This window comes from Heteronotia binoei, chromosome 21 (assembly GCF_032191835.1).
Source record: "Heteronotia binoei isolate CCM8104 ecotype False Entrance Well chromosome 21, APGP_CSIRO_Hbin_v1, whole genome shotgun sequence".
In the NCBI taxonomy this organism is placed as follows: domain Eukaryota; kingdom Metazoa; phylum Chordata; class Lepidosauria; order Squamata; family Gekkonidae; genus Heteronotia; species Heteronotia binoei.
In genome coordinates this window covers 151,236,738-151,254,716 of record NC_083243.1, presented here as the reverse complement: position 1 = coordinate 151,254,716, position 17,979 = coordinate 151,236,738, and the positions used below count along the sequence as shown (strand labels likewise).

General features: G+C 40.1%; 1 protein-coding gene across 1 annotated transcript in view; it reads right to left on the bottom strand.

Annotated features, from left to right (window-relative positions):
- OTOG (otogelin) overlaps positions 1-15,247 on the bottom strand; it is a 232,290-nt gene extending 217,043 nt beyond the window's left edge. The window contains exons 1-7 of the mRNA XM_060262032.1: positions 15,154-15,247; positions 14,733-14,793; positions 13,561-13,615; positions 10,257-10,347; positions 2,304-2,396; positions 1,655-1,809; positions 96-214 (exon numbers count right to left, since the gene is read on the bottom strand). Of these exons, the coding sequence (XP_060118015.1) occupies positions 96-214; positions 1,655-1,809; positions 2,304-2,396; positions 10,257-10,347; positions 13,561-13,615; positions 14,733-14,793; positions 15,154-15,208 (629 nt within the window). The 5' untranslated portion in view covers positions 15,209-15,247. The remainder of the gene's footprint in view (positions 1-95; positions 215-1,654; positions 1,810-2,303; positions 2,397-10,256; positions 10,348-13,560; positions 13,616-14,732; positions 14,794-15,153) is intronic.
- Between the last annotated feature and the right edge of the window lie 2,732 nt (positions 15,248-17,979).

Sequence of the window (17,979 nt, the reverse complement as noted above, 5' to 3'; positions counted from 1 at the left end):
ACCCAGCATATCTTTAGCATGCTTGCACTATACATCTCAAAACAATTAAAAAAGTAAAACATTAAGAGACTGTAAGAATAAGTAAGTAAATTTACCCATTTCCTTTGTAAGTAACCTCATTACTTAATCTGATCTCCCCATCTCCAGAAAAGTATAAACTAACAGATCGTTTACAAAAATAGGGAGAAGAATTGCACTCTGGATCATTATGTACCTGACAAAAATAAAATGGAGAAAGTAATGTTTTAATAACAGCAACTACAACCTCAGCATTTTACATTCTGCTAAAGAAATGGAACTAAGTAATGTACTTTTCATGACTGGGAACTTAGTTCAGTCTCCATATCTAAATTGTTAACTTTAAGAAAATGATGTATAGGGGAAAAAACAAGTTCACTGTGCACAGCAATTAGAGAAAGGGTAGGATAACCTACAACTAATCCATCAATCAAATTTCTTTGCTACTGCTGGAAACAACACATATTTTATAATATACAACTACTGTGCTATGGAAGTGAGGAAACTTCAGTTTTCCTCAGCTTCAAATAGCACTGTCACAAAAGCACAAAGCATGTATGAGTGCAATATTTTGGTTTTCAGTGCATATGGTACCCACCCAACTCTTCAGTCCACAAATATACCACATTTTCCTCTATTTTCATGGGTAGTGATCTAAAACACCTTTCAATATGAATCTATGGCTCTCTTCCTACTGCATCTTCCCAAAAGCCACTTGATAGTATTTGGGGATAATGAGCCCCTCTCACTCTTTGGAACAGGGAGAACAGTTTTACATGTATTCATGGGCTTTCCTGAATCCTAATGATGTATTCTATTTTTTAAAAAAAGGTTGTTAGTCAGTTACACTTCCTTAACTCCATTCTAAATTCTTTGGGACACACACTGAGAGCTAAGTCTACAAACTTAACCTTATAAGCACCCAATCAATTGGAGTTCATCTGAAAATAGTATTTCTCTACTCATACCTTTGGATTCAGGAGAAAGCAAACTAAACTAGCGATGGGCATGAACTGGGAAAATGGAGGCTTATGGAGGTTTGTAGTGTCTCATGAACCATGAACCTCCAGGGACCTTTCCATTTTACAAACCAGTTAGTGATGCAGCATAGCTTGCAAAAGTCATTTAAAGGGGGTTCCCTTTAAATGGCTTGTGCAAGCTGCACCACAGAAGCAGCAGTGTGACTCACAAGTGAACTCAGAAGGCATTTAAAAACCCAGAGTTCACTTGTGAGTTGCTCCACTGAGGCAGCAACAGCAGCACAGCTTGCAAATCCATTTAAAGGGATACCTCTAAAGGGATTCAGGAGAAAGCAAACTAAACTAGGGATAGGCATGAACTGGGAAAATGGAGGCTTGTGGAGGTTTGTAGTGTCTCATGAACCATGAACCTTCAGGGCATCTGCTGACACAAACCACATGACTCTCCCAAAGCCACCTGTGGTGGGATGGCACAAACCAAGGTTTGCAAACTACAAACTGGGCCCAGTTAATGATGAATTTTGGTTCATAATTCAATTGATGCCCATCCCTAAACTAAACCACAGGTTTCTCACAACTTTTTTTTAAAAAGTATTAAAATGTTTACATTTATTGTAAATATATTTGAAATGGACTTTAATAAAATCAAGTTTTACCTGAATAGAGAAGCTCTGCTCATCCATTTCATTCTGCCTCACAAGCACATATGTAGACTTCCCAGAGAAGTAGTAGTAAAGCCCATCAAAGGTTTCATAATGGTATTGTCCCCACGTTCGACATATATTGTCTCGTTCTGTTCCTGTGTTATAAACTATGGGGACACAGAAAGTAATTCATATTTCGGAGAGTAGCCATGTTGTTCTGCAGTAGAACACTTAGGTTCAAGTCCAGTAGCACCTTAGAGACCAACAAGAGCTTCAGGGCATAAACTTTCAAGAGTCAAACTCAAGGTTTGACTGTCAAATCTTTTATCGCGTAACTCTTGTTAGTCCCTAAAATGTTACTGGACTCAAATCTAATCCAGAAGGAATGTACCTTGCTGATGCTAATGATACTTCTGAAGGAGAGATTATGGGTACACAATGAGATACAAAAGAAAGAAAAATATTTACACAAGTAGTGTAATGCAGCATAACCCTGTATCAACTTCAAAAACTTTCCAGTTGCACTTGGCACATTTTAGGCACTTTAGGCAGTTGATCTGAGTTCTGAGCACAGTTGTGTCAACAGGGATGTAAGCCTAATTTAGAGTCTTAAATTAGCCCAGTGGTGGTATTTACCCTGCAAACTGCATTTTCTACTCACCTATCTGACATCTTGCTCCAGTTGCATTGTATCGACTACAGTCACACAACTGCCTGTGCATGCACTCGCCTCCATTAAAGCATGTGAATGAATCTGTTTAAAAGGTATATATAATTATTTGCATTATAAGTCATTAATAATTCAAGATCTAATGATGCCATCCAACAGATGGATACTTAAGCAGATAGTGGCAATATCACATCCTTATAACTCATAAATATGTATATGTGTGTGTGTATTTATACAAAAAATCCAAAAGCGGAGGATGCTCAGAGAACGTTACAGAGACTGCGCACCAGCCAGGCACCCTCCCTGACCTGCTCTTTGATTACTCCAATCATCAGCGAGCAAGTGGGGGGGGGGGCGCCCAGCCAGTGTGCAGTCTATGTAGCATTCTCTGAACAACGCTCAAAGAAAGCTACAGAGACAGTGCGCCAGTTGGGTGCCTTTCCCCACTCGCTCTGATGACTCCGATCATCAGAGAGAAAATGGGGGAGGGGGCCTGGCCAGCGCGCAGTTCTGTGGGTCAGGGGGGCAGGAAGGCGGCAAGCATGCCTGGGGCGCTCCACAGCCTAGGGCCAGCCCTGGCTGTGTGGATCTTGAAAAACTATGGTTGGCTTTAAAGGAAATGGATATGCCACAGTATCTGATGGGTTTGATGCACAATTATACTCCAGAAAAGAGGACATTGTTAAAACAGAATACAGAGACACAGAATGGTTTCAATTGACAAAACTGTCAGATAAGGATGCATTTATCTCCTTAACTCTTCAATCTGTCTGTAGAACACATCACAAGGAATGAAGATTTAAATGAAGTTGGAATGAAAATTGGTGGAAGGAACATTAAGAATCTGAGATATGCAAATGACACCACATCACTGGCAGAAAACAGTGAAGACTTGAAACGACTACTAATGAAGCTTAAAGCTGAACATCAAGAAATCAAATTAATGACTACTGGTGAACTACACAACTTGAAGGATGATGATGAAGAAACTGAAATTGTTCAAGATTTTCTATTATTTAGCTCCATCATCACCAAAAGGGAGACCGCATCCAAGGAGGAGACTGAAACTGGTGTGCTGCTGGTGACCAAGCTCAAGTTAATTCATGCTATAGTATTCCCCATTACTGTGTATGGGTGTAAAAGGTGGACAATGAACGAAGCTGAGAGGAAGAATGTTGATTCCTTTGAAATGCAGTTTTGGAGGAGAGATCTACAAATATTGTGGACTGCCAAAAAGACAAATAAGTGGATCCTAAACCAAATCCTGAACTCTCCCTGGGAGCTAAAATGGCTACACTGAGACTATCATGCTTTGGTCACATTATGAGAAAACAGGAGTCATTGGAAAAGACAATAATGCTAGGAAAAGTTAAAGGCAGCAAGAAAAAAGGAAGATCCAACATGAGATAGATGGACTCAATAAAAGAAGACACAGCCCTCAGTTTGCAATGCTGCTCACAATAGCACGTTTGAGAGAATGCTAATTCACAGGCTTGCCATAAATCAGAAACAACTTGACAACACTTAACACCATGCATACATACCCTCAGGCTGCACCACTAGGAACACTTTCCTGGGTATAAACCTGATTTAATAAAATGGGACTTCTCTCTGAGTAGACGGGACCTTGTATTTTGAATTCTATATTTCAATTACTTTTTACAAAATACCCAAGGTAAACAAATCCCAAACAAACTATTTTGAAATAAACAAGGAGTCCACTAGGACCTTGCAGACCAACAAGTTTTTATTCCAGCATAAACTTTAGTGAATTGCAGCCGACATTGTCAAATGCAGTGCAATGGCTCTTCACTAAGTATATATTTATATATGAGGTTATGGGGTGGGGAGGGAAAAGCAGAAGGTCCAGAGAACCACAAAATGCAGGATGCACAAGAAATAATTATGTAATATCCAAATGTAATCAAGAGAAACACAAAGACTTTTATTAATATCAATTTTACATAATTACATCCTGTACTTCCTACTTTTTATAACCCTTTGGTCCCGCTGTTTCTTCTAAAGCCTCCTATACAAATATCCATCTAGTGAGGACCCACTATACTGAATTTTTTTAAATGGGCTTCCAGTTCCAAAACAGTATTCTGAAATAAAATCTTGTTTGCCTGCTATTAGATCTATTACTGTTGCTATAACACGCTAAGGGAGCAACCCTATACAGGTCTAGTTGGTACTAAACCCCATTTTATTCTATGAGGCTTACTCCCAGGAAAATGTTTTTAGGATTGTAGCCTAACATGCCTACACATCTGAAATTATTCTAAACCACACTGTACTATATTCAAGACATCACCAGTAAGTTATTTCAAAGAAACCAGCAAAGTTAGGAGTACTAAAATGAACTTTAGTTCAAAACATTGCCACAGAATTAAACTGAATCCTGGGTTCTCATTTTGTGGTCTTTAGAAGGGTCACTGCCCATTAATTAAGTTTCTGCTCAATACCATAAGAAAACGCTTGCGATAATTTGGAAGTTTTTACAAAATGATCTAACAAGCAAAAAAATAACATTCCTGCGATGCATTCTTTTGATTTCTGATATCCATCATTAATTAGCTGGCAAGACACAGCAGATCTCAAAAATATGAGTTCAATGCCAATTAAATTTCAAAGCAATTTTCCACCTGATTTCCTCTTCTAAAAGTTCCTCTTATTAATGCTTTCACTACCAATTTTGCCAAACATTTAGTATCAAAGTTTCCCAGTTTAGGATGCCAGCTACAAAGAACATTAACAAAAAAGCTATTATTAGGGCTACTGATCCATACAGCTCCTCCTGCTAGAAGCCATCAAAAGATTCCTTCTTCCATCTGGGGTCTTTAAAGATAGCATGTTCTGCTTAGGGCTCCCTCTCCAAAGGTAGCTGTGATACTGCCCTTTCTATATCCCTTTTAGGCTTGCCAATCCCCAGGTCCCAACAGGGGATCCCTCAGTTTTCCAGGCTCCTTCCTAGAAGAAGCTTGGAAAGGCTTGCTTTCTGGACATGGTGTCTGTGCCTTTAAATCTGTAGGAGCCAGGCTGAATGTGGGCAGAGTGACCTGGCAAAACAACATGGCTGCTCCTAGTTAGCTCCCAGACCCTCCATTTGTTTTACAATCTTTTCAGAAGTTGTTTGCATAGTAAAGGGTAAACTAGAACCTTTGGTTTCCCTATGTTAGTCTGGAGAACTTGGAACTTCAGCAACTTGTGAGTAAACTGCCCCAGTGAGACCACACAAGTGTGGGATTGCAAACTATTTTGGCTGTGTGTGGGTGTGTGTGTGAGAGAGAGAGAATGAGAACACATGAATGCAGGATGTGTAGCTGCTTGGGAATAAGGAAATGAAGACTGTTTTCAGGGGAACTGCTCTGCTGGCTCCACCCCAAAGTCCCCAGATATTTTCTGAATTAGACTTGGCAACTATAGTCTCTTTCTACCAATTTAAAGGTAAAGGTAGTCCCCTGTGTAAGCACCAGTCTTTTTCAACTCTGGGGTGACATTGCTTTCACAACGTTTTCACAGCAGACTTTCTTTTTTTTTTTACGGGGTGGTTTGCCATTGCCTTCCCCAGACATCTACACTTTCCCCCCCAGCAAGCTGGGTACTCATTTTACCGACCTTGGAAGGATGGAAGGCTGAGTCAACCTCAAGCCGGCTACCTGAACCCAGCTTCCACTGGGATCGAACTCAGGTCATGAGCAGAGAGCTCCCACTGCAGTACTGCAGCTTTACCATGCTGCACCACGGAGCTCTTTCTACCAGTTTAGAAGTACATAAATGAAGCAACTGCTATAGCACAAGTCCTGATCCAGCAATGGTACTTTGCAGGGCTTTTTTTCTAGAAAAAGCCCAGCTGGAATTCATTTACATATTAAATCACACCCCCTGACATCACCATTGTTTCACACAGGGCTTTCTGTAGAGAAAGCCCAGCAGGACCTAATTTGCATATTAGGCCACACACCCCTGACACCAAGCCAGCCGGAACTGTGTTCCTGTGCATTCCTGCTCAAAAAAAGCCCTGGTACTTTGTAAATTAGGCAGAATGTATGGAGCAGCCTGTGCCAAAAGATATATTTTTCTAGCTATGATCAAGTTTTTGTAGAATCCAATTTTAATGTTGTTTTTTATGTTTTTAATTATGTGATTTTATACAGTAGTTACCTGCCTTCAGTCCTGAGTTCATCAGGATAAAGAGGGGTAACAAAAATAAAACACAATAAGATAGAACTGTAAATATACCAATAAACTCTCAAGCTTTAAAATCCTCCTCCCTCTTTTAAATCCCTCTTTGAATACCTTTGACCAATTCCTCACTAGCAGTCACTCCACCTCCAGGCTTCTGCTTTCCTCAGATCACGCAATCAACTCCCCACCAGTTGCTGTGCAGGGGCATTTTGATCTGTTGATCCCCCAATTTCCCTTGCAGCTTCCTGCTCTGGTTTTTTGGAGATTCAGAAGCTGTGAGGGAAACTGGAGGGAACCACGAGTCAAAATACAGCTGCGCAGCAACTAGTGGGAATCTATCACTTGATCCAAGGAAAGCAGAAGCCCAGGGGTGGAGCGACTACTAGTGAGGAATCAGTGACAGTTTTTGAAAAGTCTTCCCTAAACCAATATAAGACCACCAACCTGTCAATGAATTTCCCCCATCTACATCCTTCATGAAATCTTATGAAAGTTTGCTGTAGGCAACTCAATGTTTTATGCACTATATCTCCTGGAACATCTGACAAAGGAAGTTCATGTTTCCAAACATACAAAGGAGCCATGGCAAGGAACTATGGCCAATTGTGCTTTCCTGTTATGCATCCCACTATGTATATGAACATGTTTCAAATGTCACAGTGTTTATTATGATTCACACAAGGACACAATGCACACATACCCTGTGTGACAAACATGGACGAAGTTCTACTTTCCTTCTCATTCAGGGTTGTATTAGGATGATGATAATATAGTATTTCTGCAGTCTTTCTAGAACACTGTTGAACCCTAGAAGTCTCATTTATTCAGGGTTCTGGGCACAGAAAATATTCTAATGCCTTTGTTGCATTAGAGAGCAACTGGATGTATTCCTAGTGTCTATTGACTGGGCTGAAACAACAACAAAGGCAATATATGTCGGAATACCTATATACGTCGGATACCTAATGTCTATGTCATTAGGTATCCTGAGTGTGCAGTGCACTTCACCTAATGACATAGACATCAATCTGCTATTCCGACATATATTGCCTTTGTTGTTGTTTCAGCCCAGTCAACACAAACTCGCAGTCACCAGACTTCAACTTGTGATTCTTTTAATCACAAATCTTTTAATCTAAAAAACATGTCCATGATTTTGTATACTAATTCACTGTCCACTTCCTCTATATTTAGGACTGCTTGCCATTCCATTCTATTATCTGATGAAGCTTCTAGCACACAAAAGCTTACATTCTAAATAAAACTTCGTTGGTCTTAAAGGTGCAACTTGACTCCTGCTTTGTTCTACTGCTTCAGACCGACACGGCTGCCCACCTGGATCTATGTGTGGACTTACATAATGGAACTAAACCTTTTAAGTCTTTATTAGGAATTTAAAATTTCATAATCCTGATATAATTTAAAGCTGTGTTTAAATATGTATAATATCCTATTGAAATAAATATGTAGACCGAATTGGCAGTATCAGTTTCAGAATTTTAAGAACTGTAATCACATTGATGTGCAACAGCAGATTAGAGTGAATTTATGCAGCTTTTTTCACACATTATAACTACCCTACATTGATGATTCATGTGAAACTTGGATGTGTGAATAGGTTCATCTGCCAATACCATAACCACCCTGATAAAAGTGGTTTCTGAACCTTTTTCATTAGCCCCCACTATGCAGAGGCAAGCATAATGTTCAAACCTACGCAGATTTTAGTAACCATTCTGGGGCTTTAATCCCAAATCTTGTTTCCACTTCCCCTTTTTAGTAGCAAACTGTTTCCTCCAAAACACAGCACATTCCTTTGGGTATCCCTTTAAGTGTCAGACTGGGAACTGCAGGTTCAAATTGCCACTCTCACTAAGGTGCAAGGCAGATTACAGAATAAAAAACAGTGCAACCATACAGCATAAGACATCGAACAAACAATGCCACAGGATTTACAAAATTATAAAACAATAAAAAGCATACTGCTTAAGGTAAGGTATACTATAAACAATTCAGAGATGGAATGACAATGGCATAAGACAGTGCAGAGAAAGCAAAATGATGCCTACATAACATAACATTGCAGTAGACTATATTCCATTACAAAAGCATCCTCCCAGACTATTCCATTGTGCTACAAATCTAATCCCTTTTTTAAAATGCCCTTCCAAACAGTTGTTTGGCACATTTTGTGAAATGAAAGAAGTGGAATGACCTCCTCAGACATGCCATTCCACAAGATGGGGGCCACAACAGAGAATGTGTGTGAATGGGCAGCTACCAATCTCATCCATTTGCAACGTGGTACCTTCAGAAGGCTTAGCTCAGATGAATGAAGGTGCTATGGATGATCATGGCTGGAGAGTCAATTCTGCAAATAGGTAGAAATCATTAAGGACTCTATATGTGACAGCCAGTACCATGAACGGAACTCAGTAACTGATCTGTAGCCAGTGTAATGACTGTAGAATGTGTATGACATGCAAGTTCTGCCGAGCACCTGACAGTAGCATTCTGTACCAGGTTTCTGAACTGATTCATGTACATTAAAATGGTCTTGCCTAGAGGTAATGGTGGAATGGATCCATGGATCCATGTAATGATGGAATGGAGCCAGATCAGCTGAGTCAAGGTGAGGGGCGATAAAAAGTAAAGGTAGTTCCCTGTGCAAGCACCAGTCGTTTCCAACTCTGGAGTGACGTTGCATCACGATGTTTTCATGGCAGACTTTTTTTTACGGAGTGGTTTGCCTTTGCCTTCCCCAGCCATCCACACTTTACCCCCAGCAAGCTGGGTACTTATTTTACCAACTTCAGAAGCATGGAAGGCTGAGTCAACCTTGAGCCAGCTACCTGAACCCAGCTTCCACTGGGATTGAACTCGGGTCGTGAGAAGAGCTTGGACTGCAGTACTGCAGCTTACCACTCTGCACCACGGGACTCCTAGAGGGGCCATGTTCCAGGCTAAATGGAAATGGAAAAAATGTTTTTTTTTTCAACTATAGTACAGTGTTTCTCCGGCAATAATGCTGGATGAGGTGTAACCTCAAGACTCTTTACTGAATCAGCGAGTGCCAGCTGGACCTCATCAAAAGTGGGAAGCAAAATGTCCTTCAAAACATCAACCCTTCCAATCATTTTCATCTTGTAAGGATTCCGTTTCAATTTGTTCACCCATATCCATTTAATCATAACAATAATGAACAGGTTCAAGACCTCTACAGCATCACCAGGCAATTTAGTTCAAGAAATGTAGAGCTGGGTATCATCAAAATACTGATGGCAGCCTATTCCAAAACCAAAAATCCAAACTCCTTGGTGGAAAAGTGGGATAAAAAAATGTAACAAAAAAGTAACAAATAAATAAATATATTTGGTGTTAGACACTTTGGAGTCAATAACTAAAAGGATGCAGACTGCAACGGACAACCACCTTTTCAATATCCAAAGGAAGGCACAAATGGAAAGAAGGCTTTAGAATTCAGGCTTTTGTCTATCCTTTAAATGCAATATCCCCTAATTCCTTTTCTCAAGTAAAAGAAGAGTCCCAGTGCATTGTCATTTTTAAACATAATGTTCTTTTTCATAACTAAGTAAAGCACATGCATGTTTACGCAGAAAAGCCCCTGTCTACTAAATGTGATCCCCCCACCACCCAGGAAAATGCACACAGGATAGCTGCATCAGACAATTTATTGGATTACTATTAATGCTGTCTGATTTTTTTAAGAATTAAAAAAAGCAATAAAGGGCTTACTGGATGATTCACAGATTGTGGAACGAAATCTTCTTTCCCTGGAAGATGATACCGTGGTAGATGAAGAGTTATAAACTGATGTTCCAAACACCTTTAGGGAAAGAAGAACGATATTACAAACATATCAGTATTTATTTCTTGTAATAATGAAAAATGCTGAATACAAGAATATGCATGCGTGTCTGAGAGAGAATTATGAGACCATAAGTCTACCCTGATATATTACTCAAGACTGTATAATACACATGTCTGCAAAAACCGCTGTAAAAGTGTTGCCACTTTTGCTATAATACTGCAATAAATTCTTAATTGTAAACTCAGGCTGGGAGGGATTACAAACACTACTGTGAATTTTATTAATGCTAGGTATGACTTTCACCATAATCAGCGTTCACAATAATCAGCCCTAATTAAGAATTCCAGTTTTGAGACTAAACTTAAAAATCTTAAAATCACCACTTTTGCTGTATGAATTTGCTACAGGCCTCTGAACAAAATGTCTTGACCTTACCTAAAAGGATGTAACACAAAGTGAATGGGCTTCAATCTGGAACCCAGCTGAAATATGGCAAACCTAGGAAGGCAGGCTCATCCCAATTGTGCCTTCCTCCTGCACAAGTAAGTGACTGCCACTCAGTCATATAGAGAAGCATGAAGCACTGAACTTGTAGTCAATGCTAAAACAAGGGTGACACCTGCCCACTATTCAGGTAATGGACAGCTGGTCACAAGATCACATGGTAAAATGCAACATTTAAAGCCTTATGAAGATGCTTAAAACACAATTAAGACTAGATATAATAATCCTGTGTAATCAATTATTAACTGCCATCCAGGCCAAAAGCATGCCAGAACAATAGCGTCTTACACTTTCTCCTTACTTGCTAACTTTCATGAACCAAGCCATTACCCCCTTCAATATAGTAATGGCTTCAGCAGAAGATTGGGGAGCAGGGGTATACTAACAGATACTTACGCACTTTCAGTCATTCAACCATTTGTATCATTGTGGGTGAAAATTCAGAAACAGACAAGTACACAAGTTATCTCCCCCATTAAGCCGAGGGCGCACACTATCAAAAAATGTTTTCCCCCAATTATGAGTGGAATACTATGAGAGCAATTCTAAGCATGTCTACTCAAAATCATACTCTGGTCTATTCAGTAGGTCTCACTCCCAGGAAATGTTTTTGGGATTACATTGTATGGGTTGTAATTGGTGGGGAGGGGGGGAAGAATTCCAAACATTTACCATTTCAACCTGGAGGGCAAAAAATTGCCAGAAAACCTGATTTTTCCAAAGGGAATACTGGATATTCATTAAAGTAAGTCAGACCTCCAATGTGTGATTTTGATATTGAGAATTACATAATAGAAAAATTCAGTGCTGCAAAAACCACATTTTCTTTTTTAAATGACACACAATCTAACCAAAATAAATATTACAAGACCTCCTATTTGGTTTTTACAAACATACTTTTCTATGACTCCTTATTTGGATAGGTACACAATGGCATTACTTCTAAATCAGCATGCATAGGGCTGAGCTGCAATAAGTACTTTATTTAATTACTATGACAAATGTTAGTACTACTTCAGTACCATGAATATGGTTTTACTCGATAACATTTAAAATATTACAATTTACACCAGATCCACCAAGTATCCATTTCCAAGTTACATTCTGTGTGAAAGATCTGAGATAAATAGTCTGAGAATGTAACAAAGAGCCCATTTCCGTTCCATGGATGCCTTTTTGTAAATTCAAGCCTTTGGCCTTATCTGCACTTGATTTAATTACTTGTTTGTAGATGTGTAGAATGTTCTTCTCCCTGTTGAACTTTCCAAACAGTGGTCAGAAAGAAAGAACCTGAGTCTCTTTGTTGGCCATAGTTAAGCTGTACAAAGCCAAAAGCGAATAGTTTTTTAAATTTAATTTTTCCCATTAGCAAAGACTGTGCAAAGTGCGAAAGGAAAATATATATGCATTTATATAGTTCTTATGTATCATGCAGAATTACTTGAATGTCACTGTTAATGAGGGTCTTTTTATTAATGCCCACTCCTGAATCAGGCCTACATATTAAATAAACTAGCTTTTCTCTGTTTTAATTATAGTATTTGTTTCAAATTACAGTATTTTAAACACCTTACATTTGATCCAGCAATGCACAAGGGGAAAGAAAAATTCATTTAGGGCAGTTCCACTCATACAGGAATACTGCAAGGGCTGCAAACACAGTACTTCAATATAATTGTAAACAAAATAACAATTATGTATATGGCACAACAGATTATAAAACAGATGGTTCACATTTTTTTAAAATTGAAATTGTACTGGAAAAAATGGCCGACACTATGTCTTGCACATATAGAACAGATAGTAGAGGTATAATCACTTTCTCTTACTACAGACAAGGATGAATATGGCTAGAATTCTTTGACATTGCTAGAAACATATCAGGAGCAATGTGCCCATGAAAACATAATTATATCCAATATGATCCAATGAGTTTCTAAGATGGCTTACAATATTCATTCTGCCAAGCATTATTCATATAAAAGTTGAAAAAATTAATACCATAAAAGCAATACTTTACAATAAAAAGAACACAAGTTGTCAGTAATTTGTTCCACTGTTGATGTTCCTATGGATTTCTGTCTAAATACAACTTCAAAGAAAACTAATAATCAGAGAAGGCTTATAAATTTGGGATCAATTTCTTTTTGCTACTGGTAGCATTGGGATAACTGTAGTTTGCTTCCTCAGTCAAAAACAGGACAGTCGCAATCTAAAAGCACCTGTAGTAATGGAGAACTTCTAAAATGATCAGCACAGTAACTCCCATCATGACTTACTCAAAAAGCAACCATCATCAAGAGATCCAGTAAATTATTAACATCTGATGTACATAAAATATTGTAATGCCTTTTTATTTGTAAGTAAATATATAGAAGATACATTTTATTTAATGCTAAGACTATAACTGTCCATTTTTTGCATATTAAACAAAGGCAAAATGCTCTTACAGCAAACATGACTATTAATGAAAGCAAGGCCTTTCACTATTCTCCTCTGAAGACTCCTACAAACACAGTTCTTTTCTAACACTGCTGGCAAATCAAATGTGAGGAGATAAGGAAGACATTCAGCTCAGCAGCCAAATGACTGAAAGAAAATATGACACCCCCTCCCTTTGGTGAATGTATGGCTGAGCTAGCCTGTGAGCTATTGATCACAGAACTCCATGTTTTATACACCGAAAAACAGCTCCCATCAGGTGAGTGGGTGCCCTTGCCCTACCTGCTCTCCCAGGGCACTAGGATCTCCTTTCCGAGGTATTGCACTGCTGCCGTTCCTAGGAAGGAAAGAACAAGGCTGGGTTTGTTTGGCAAAGGTAACCTGTACCTTTCTTACTCATGCAGAACTCAGGGACGCTGCAATTCTACTTTTACTCAGACTGAGGCCTCCAGGCAGAATTTGGAATTTCCTTATGATGTGTGCATACGTGACAAAATGGATTTAAGGGGTTTTGTCTCTTGATCCTGCATAAAGTAAATTCTCAAACAGTTCAGTTAAACTGGCTGCTAGTTTTTAGCAATAAAGTGGTAAGTGTTGAGCACAGGTTAGAGTATTCTAAATTGTAATGGTAGAAGATACATTGATATGGATTTAGACCTGTGAGAAAATGCTCCCTGTGGCTCCAGATCCCCACATTTCCACCTTATTGATGGGGGGGCAGGGGGAAATCATGTCTTTATTTGTAGGAAAGTACTGTTTCTGCTATTAAACTAGATTCAGCTATTACATGTTTGTTTCCACATATCTTCCATAGATAAAAAGGAGGAAAATATTATTTTCTTCGAAAATATTTGACAGAGGAAAAATATATACATTTCATAGGGTGGTGAATATCAGACACAAACAAGCTGATATTCTGAAATGGTTCTGAAATACTACCTCAAACATCACAGATACTATATTTACCTGCTTTAACTGAGGCAGATCTCATGTTCAAAATTACTTAATAGACAAAGTACTGGGATTGTCAAGATTCAGCTTCCAAACCAGGAAGTTATTCCTACATCATGCCATTGGCTGTTTTTTCTATCTATTTCAGACCAGACTATGATAAAACTCCTGTACCTTTAAGTCAAAGTTTGGGAGGCAGAATTTCACTAGGCATAGTTTTGCCCATCACATGGTTGCGGAGGTCCTTCACAGGGCTGAACTTTCCTTTCTATGCTACCTTTTTAATTAATCTATTAAAGGTACAGGAGTTCTCCCAGGTGTGTTTCAGGCAAATTTATCTTCAACAAGAAGTAAACATAACGAGAAAAGGGACACTGTGACATACTTGGGGCAAAAGACAAAGAAATCCAATCCCACTTTCCCAAGCCGGTTATCCGCAGCGTTAGGAAGTTAAATCAACTACGCCCATCTAGTTCCCACCAGTATCCGCTCCGCTCCCTTACCTTGCCGAGCTAAGGGCCACGCTTGGATTAAGTTGCGCTGCGGCGCTGCACGAGAACAGAGCTGCAAAGGAAAAAAAGCCGAGCACAACTCAGATAGCATGAGGCGCCAGTGCCCCCCTCTCCACCCACAAGCGTAGTACGTAGAACGAAGTTTGAGTCCAGTAGCACCTTTAAGACCGATAAAGTTTAGTTCTGGGTGTAAGCTTACATCCAGAATTAAACTTTGTCGGTCTTAAAGGTGATAGGACTCTTGTTTCGCACCCACACGGCTACCTACCTAAAGGAAGCACCTAGGAACCCCGGACACAGCCCCCGAAAGTGGCCATGCTTCACCAAACACCCCCTCCCCCGCGCCGCCGCCGCCGCCGGCTCCAGGAGAACGAAATGGCTCCGCAAAAAATGCGCGTTTTCTGGAACTCACCGAGAGAAAGCCAGACACAAAGAAGCACCTTGGCGTGCCTGAAGCACGGCTCCATCCGGACGCAGCGGCTGAGGGAGTCGACTGAGGCGGTCACCGAAGAAACGCGTCTTGCGTCGTCCTCTCCCTTTACTCGAACCTGGTACGCTTCTCCGCGCCAAATGAGCGCGCAGCACTGCTGGGCAATGGAAGGCAAGGGGCGGACCCGCTGGCTGGCTCTTTTCGCCTTGTTCTCTTTCCAAAGTTCGGCTCTGTGCCCAGATGGCTGCATTGGGGACGCCCCCCGTTATTAGCATAATGTGGCCCCCTCTGGACGCGCCGTCTCCTTGCCCTGCAGCGCAGTTTTGGGCTCCCCGGGGCAGAATATGAGGGGGCTTTTTAGCTAGCGACTAGAAAACTCTCGGACAATCGGCATATTTTTCTCCAAATCGAATGGCAAGAAAATAATTACTACTGAAGTATATTTTTATTTTTAAAATAAAATTTATATCCAGTCCTGGGTGTAAAAGGAGAAAAACAAAATCATATATTCTTTATTTCTGAAAGGTATAAGTTGCCTCTCCAGATACAAGCTCAGGGCACAAATACAGTAGCCCTGTTCACCAGTTACGGTGAACATATATATAATCCATGCACAGGACACCCTTGAAGTGTTTTAATAGATGAGTTCAATAATTTTCATGTTATGTTCGATGCAAGTGTAGTAGAATGTACAATTTGAATCCCACATTTATCTAGGTACTGGTTCCCAGTTTGTTTTGGAAAATGAATGCATGTTGACTTTTTTTAACATGTACAGGCATGATATATATGCACTCCCTATAAGATGTGACAGCCATTAGGCCATTCAGGTTTGACCTTGATCACATCCCTTATGAATATACAGTGGAGGTGAAGAATAGGTTTAAGGAACTAGAGTTGATAGAGTGGTGGAAGAACTATGGATGGAGGTTCATGACATTGTACAGAAGGCAGCAATCAGCACCATCCCAAAGAAAAAAAATACAAGAAAGCAAAGTGGCTGTCTGATGAGGCTTTACAAATAGCTGAGGAAAGAAGGCAAGCAAAAGGCAAAGGTGAAAAGGAAAAATTCACCCAACTGAATACAGATTTTCAGAGAACAGCAAGGAGAGATAAGGAGGCCTTCCTGAAGAAACAATGCAAAGCAATAGAAGAAAATAACAGAATGGGAAGGACAAGAGATCTCTTCAAGAAAATTGGAGAAATCAAGGGAACATTTCGTGCAAAGATGGTCATGGTAGGGACTTAACAGAAGCAGAAGAGATCAGGAAGAGGTGGCAAGAATACACAGAAGAATTATACAAGAAGGATCTCAATGTCCTTGACAACCATGATGATGAAATCGCTGACCTCGAGCCAGACATTCTGGAGTGTGAAGTCAAATGGGCCTTAGAAAGCATTACTAACAGCAAAGTGAGCAGAGATGACGGTATCCCAGTTGAGCTATTCAAAATCCTAAAAGATGATGCTGTTAAAGTGATGCACACATTATGTCAACAAATTTGGAAAACGCAACAGTGGTCACAGGATTGGAAAAGGTCAGTTTATATTCCAATCCCAAAGAAGGGTAATGCCAAGGAATGTTCAGACTATCGCACCATTGCACTCATTTCACATGCCAGCAAGGTCATGTTAAAGATCCTACAAGCTAGGCTTCAGCAGTATGTAGATCGGGAACTACCAGAAGTTCAAGCTGCGTTTCAGAGAGGTAGAGGAACTAGAGATCAAATTGCCAACATTCACTGGATTATGGAGAAAGCATGGGAGTATCAGAAAAACTATTTCTGTTTCATTGACTACGCTAAAGCCTTTGATTGTATGGATCACAACAAACTGTGGCTAGTCCTTAAAGAGATGGGAGTACCATGCCGCCTCACATGTCTCCTGAGAAACCTGTATAAGGGTCAAGAAGCAACAGCCAAAATGGGATATGGAACAACTGATTGGTTTGGAATAGGAAAAGGAATTCAACAAGGATGTATATTGTCACCCTGCTTATTTAATTTATATGCAGAGTACATCATGCGGAATGCTGGCCTGGATGAAGCAGAAGCCTGAATTAAGATTGCCGGGAAAAACATCAACAATCTCAGATATGCAGATGATACCACTCTAATGGCAGAAAGTGAGGAAGACCTAAAGAACCTCTTGTTGAGGGTGAAAGAGGAGAGCACAAAGTAGGCTTGAAACTCAACATCAAAAAAATTAAGATCATGACATCCAGCCCCATCACACCGTGGCAAATAGAAGGGAAAGACATGGAAGTAGTGACAGACTTCACATTTCTGGGATCCAGGATCATTGCAGATGGTGACTCTAGCCATGAAATTAATAGATGCTTGCTCCTTAGAAGGACAGCTATGGTGAACCTGGGCAGTATAATAAAAAGTAGAGACATCACCCTGCCAACAAAAGTCCGTATAGTCAAAGCAATGGTATTTCCAGTAGTAATGTATGGCTGTGAGAGCTGGACCATAAGGAAGGCCAAGCACAGAAGAATAGATGCTTTTGAGATGTGGTGCTGGAGAAGAATCTTGAGAGTGCAAGAAGATCAAATCAGTCAGTCCTAAAGGAAATCAACCCAGACTGTTCCCTGGAAGGTCAGATGCTGAAGCTGAAGCTCAAATACTTTGGCCACCAAATGAGAAAGTAGGACTCCCGGGTGAAGACCCTGATGCTGGGAAAGACGGAAGGCAAAAGAAGAAGGGGATGGCAAAAGATGAGATGGGTGGACAGCGTTACTGATGTAACAAACATGAATTTGAGCAGACTTCAGAGGATGGTGGAAGACAGGAGGGCTTGGCGTGA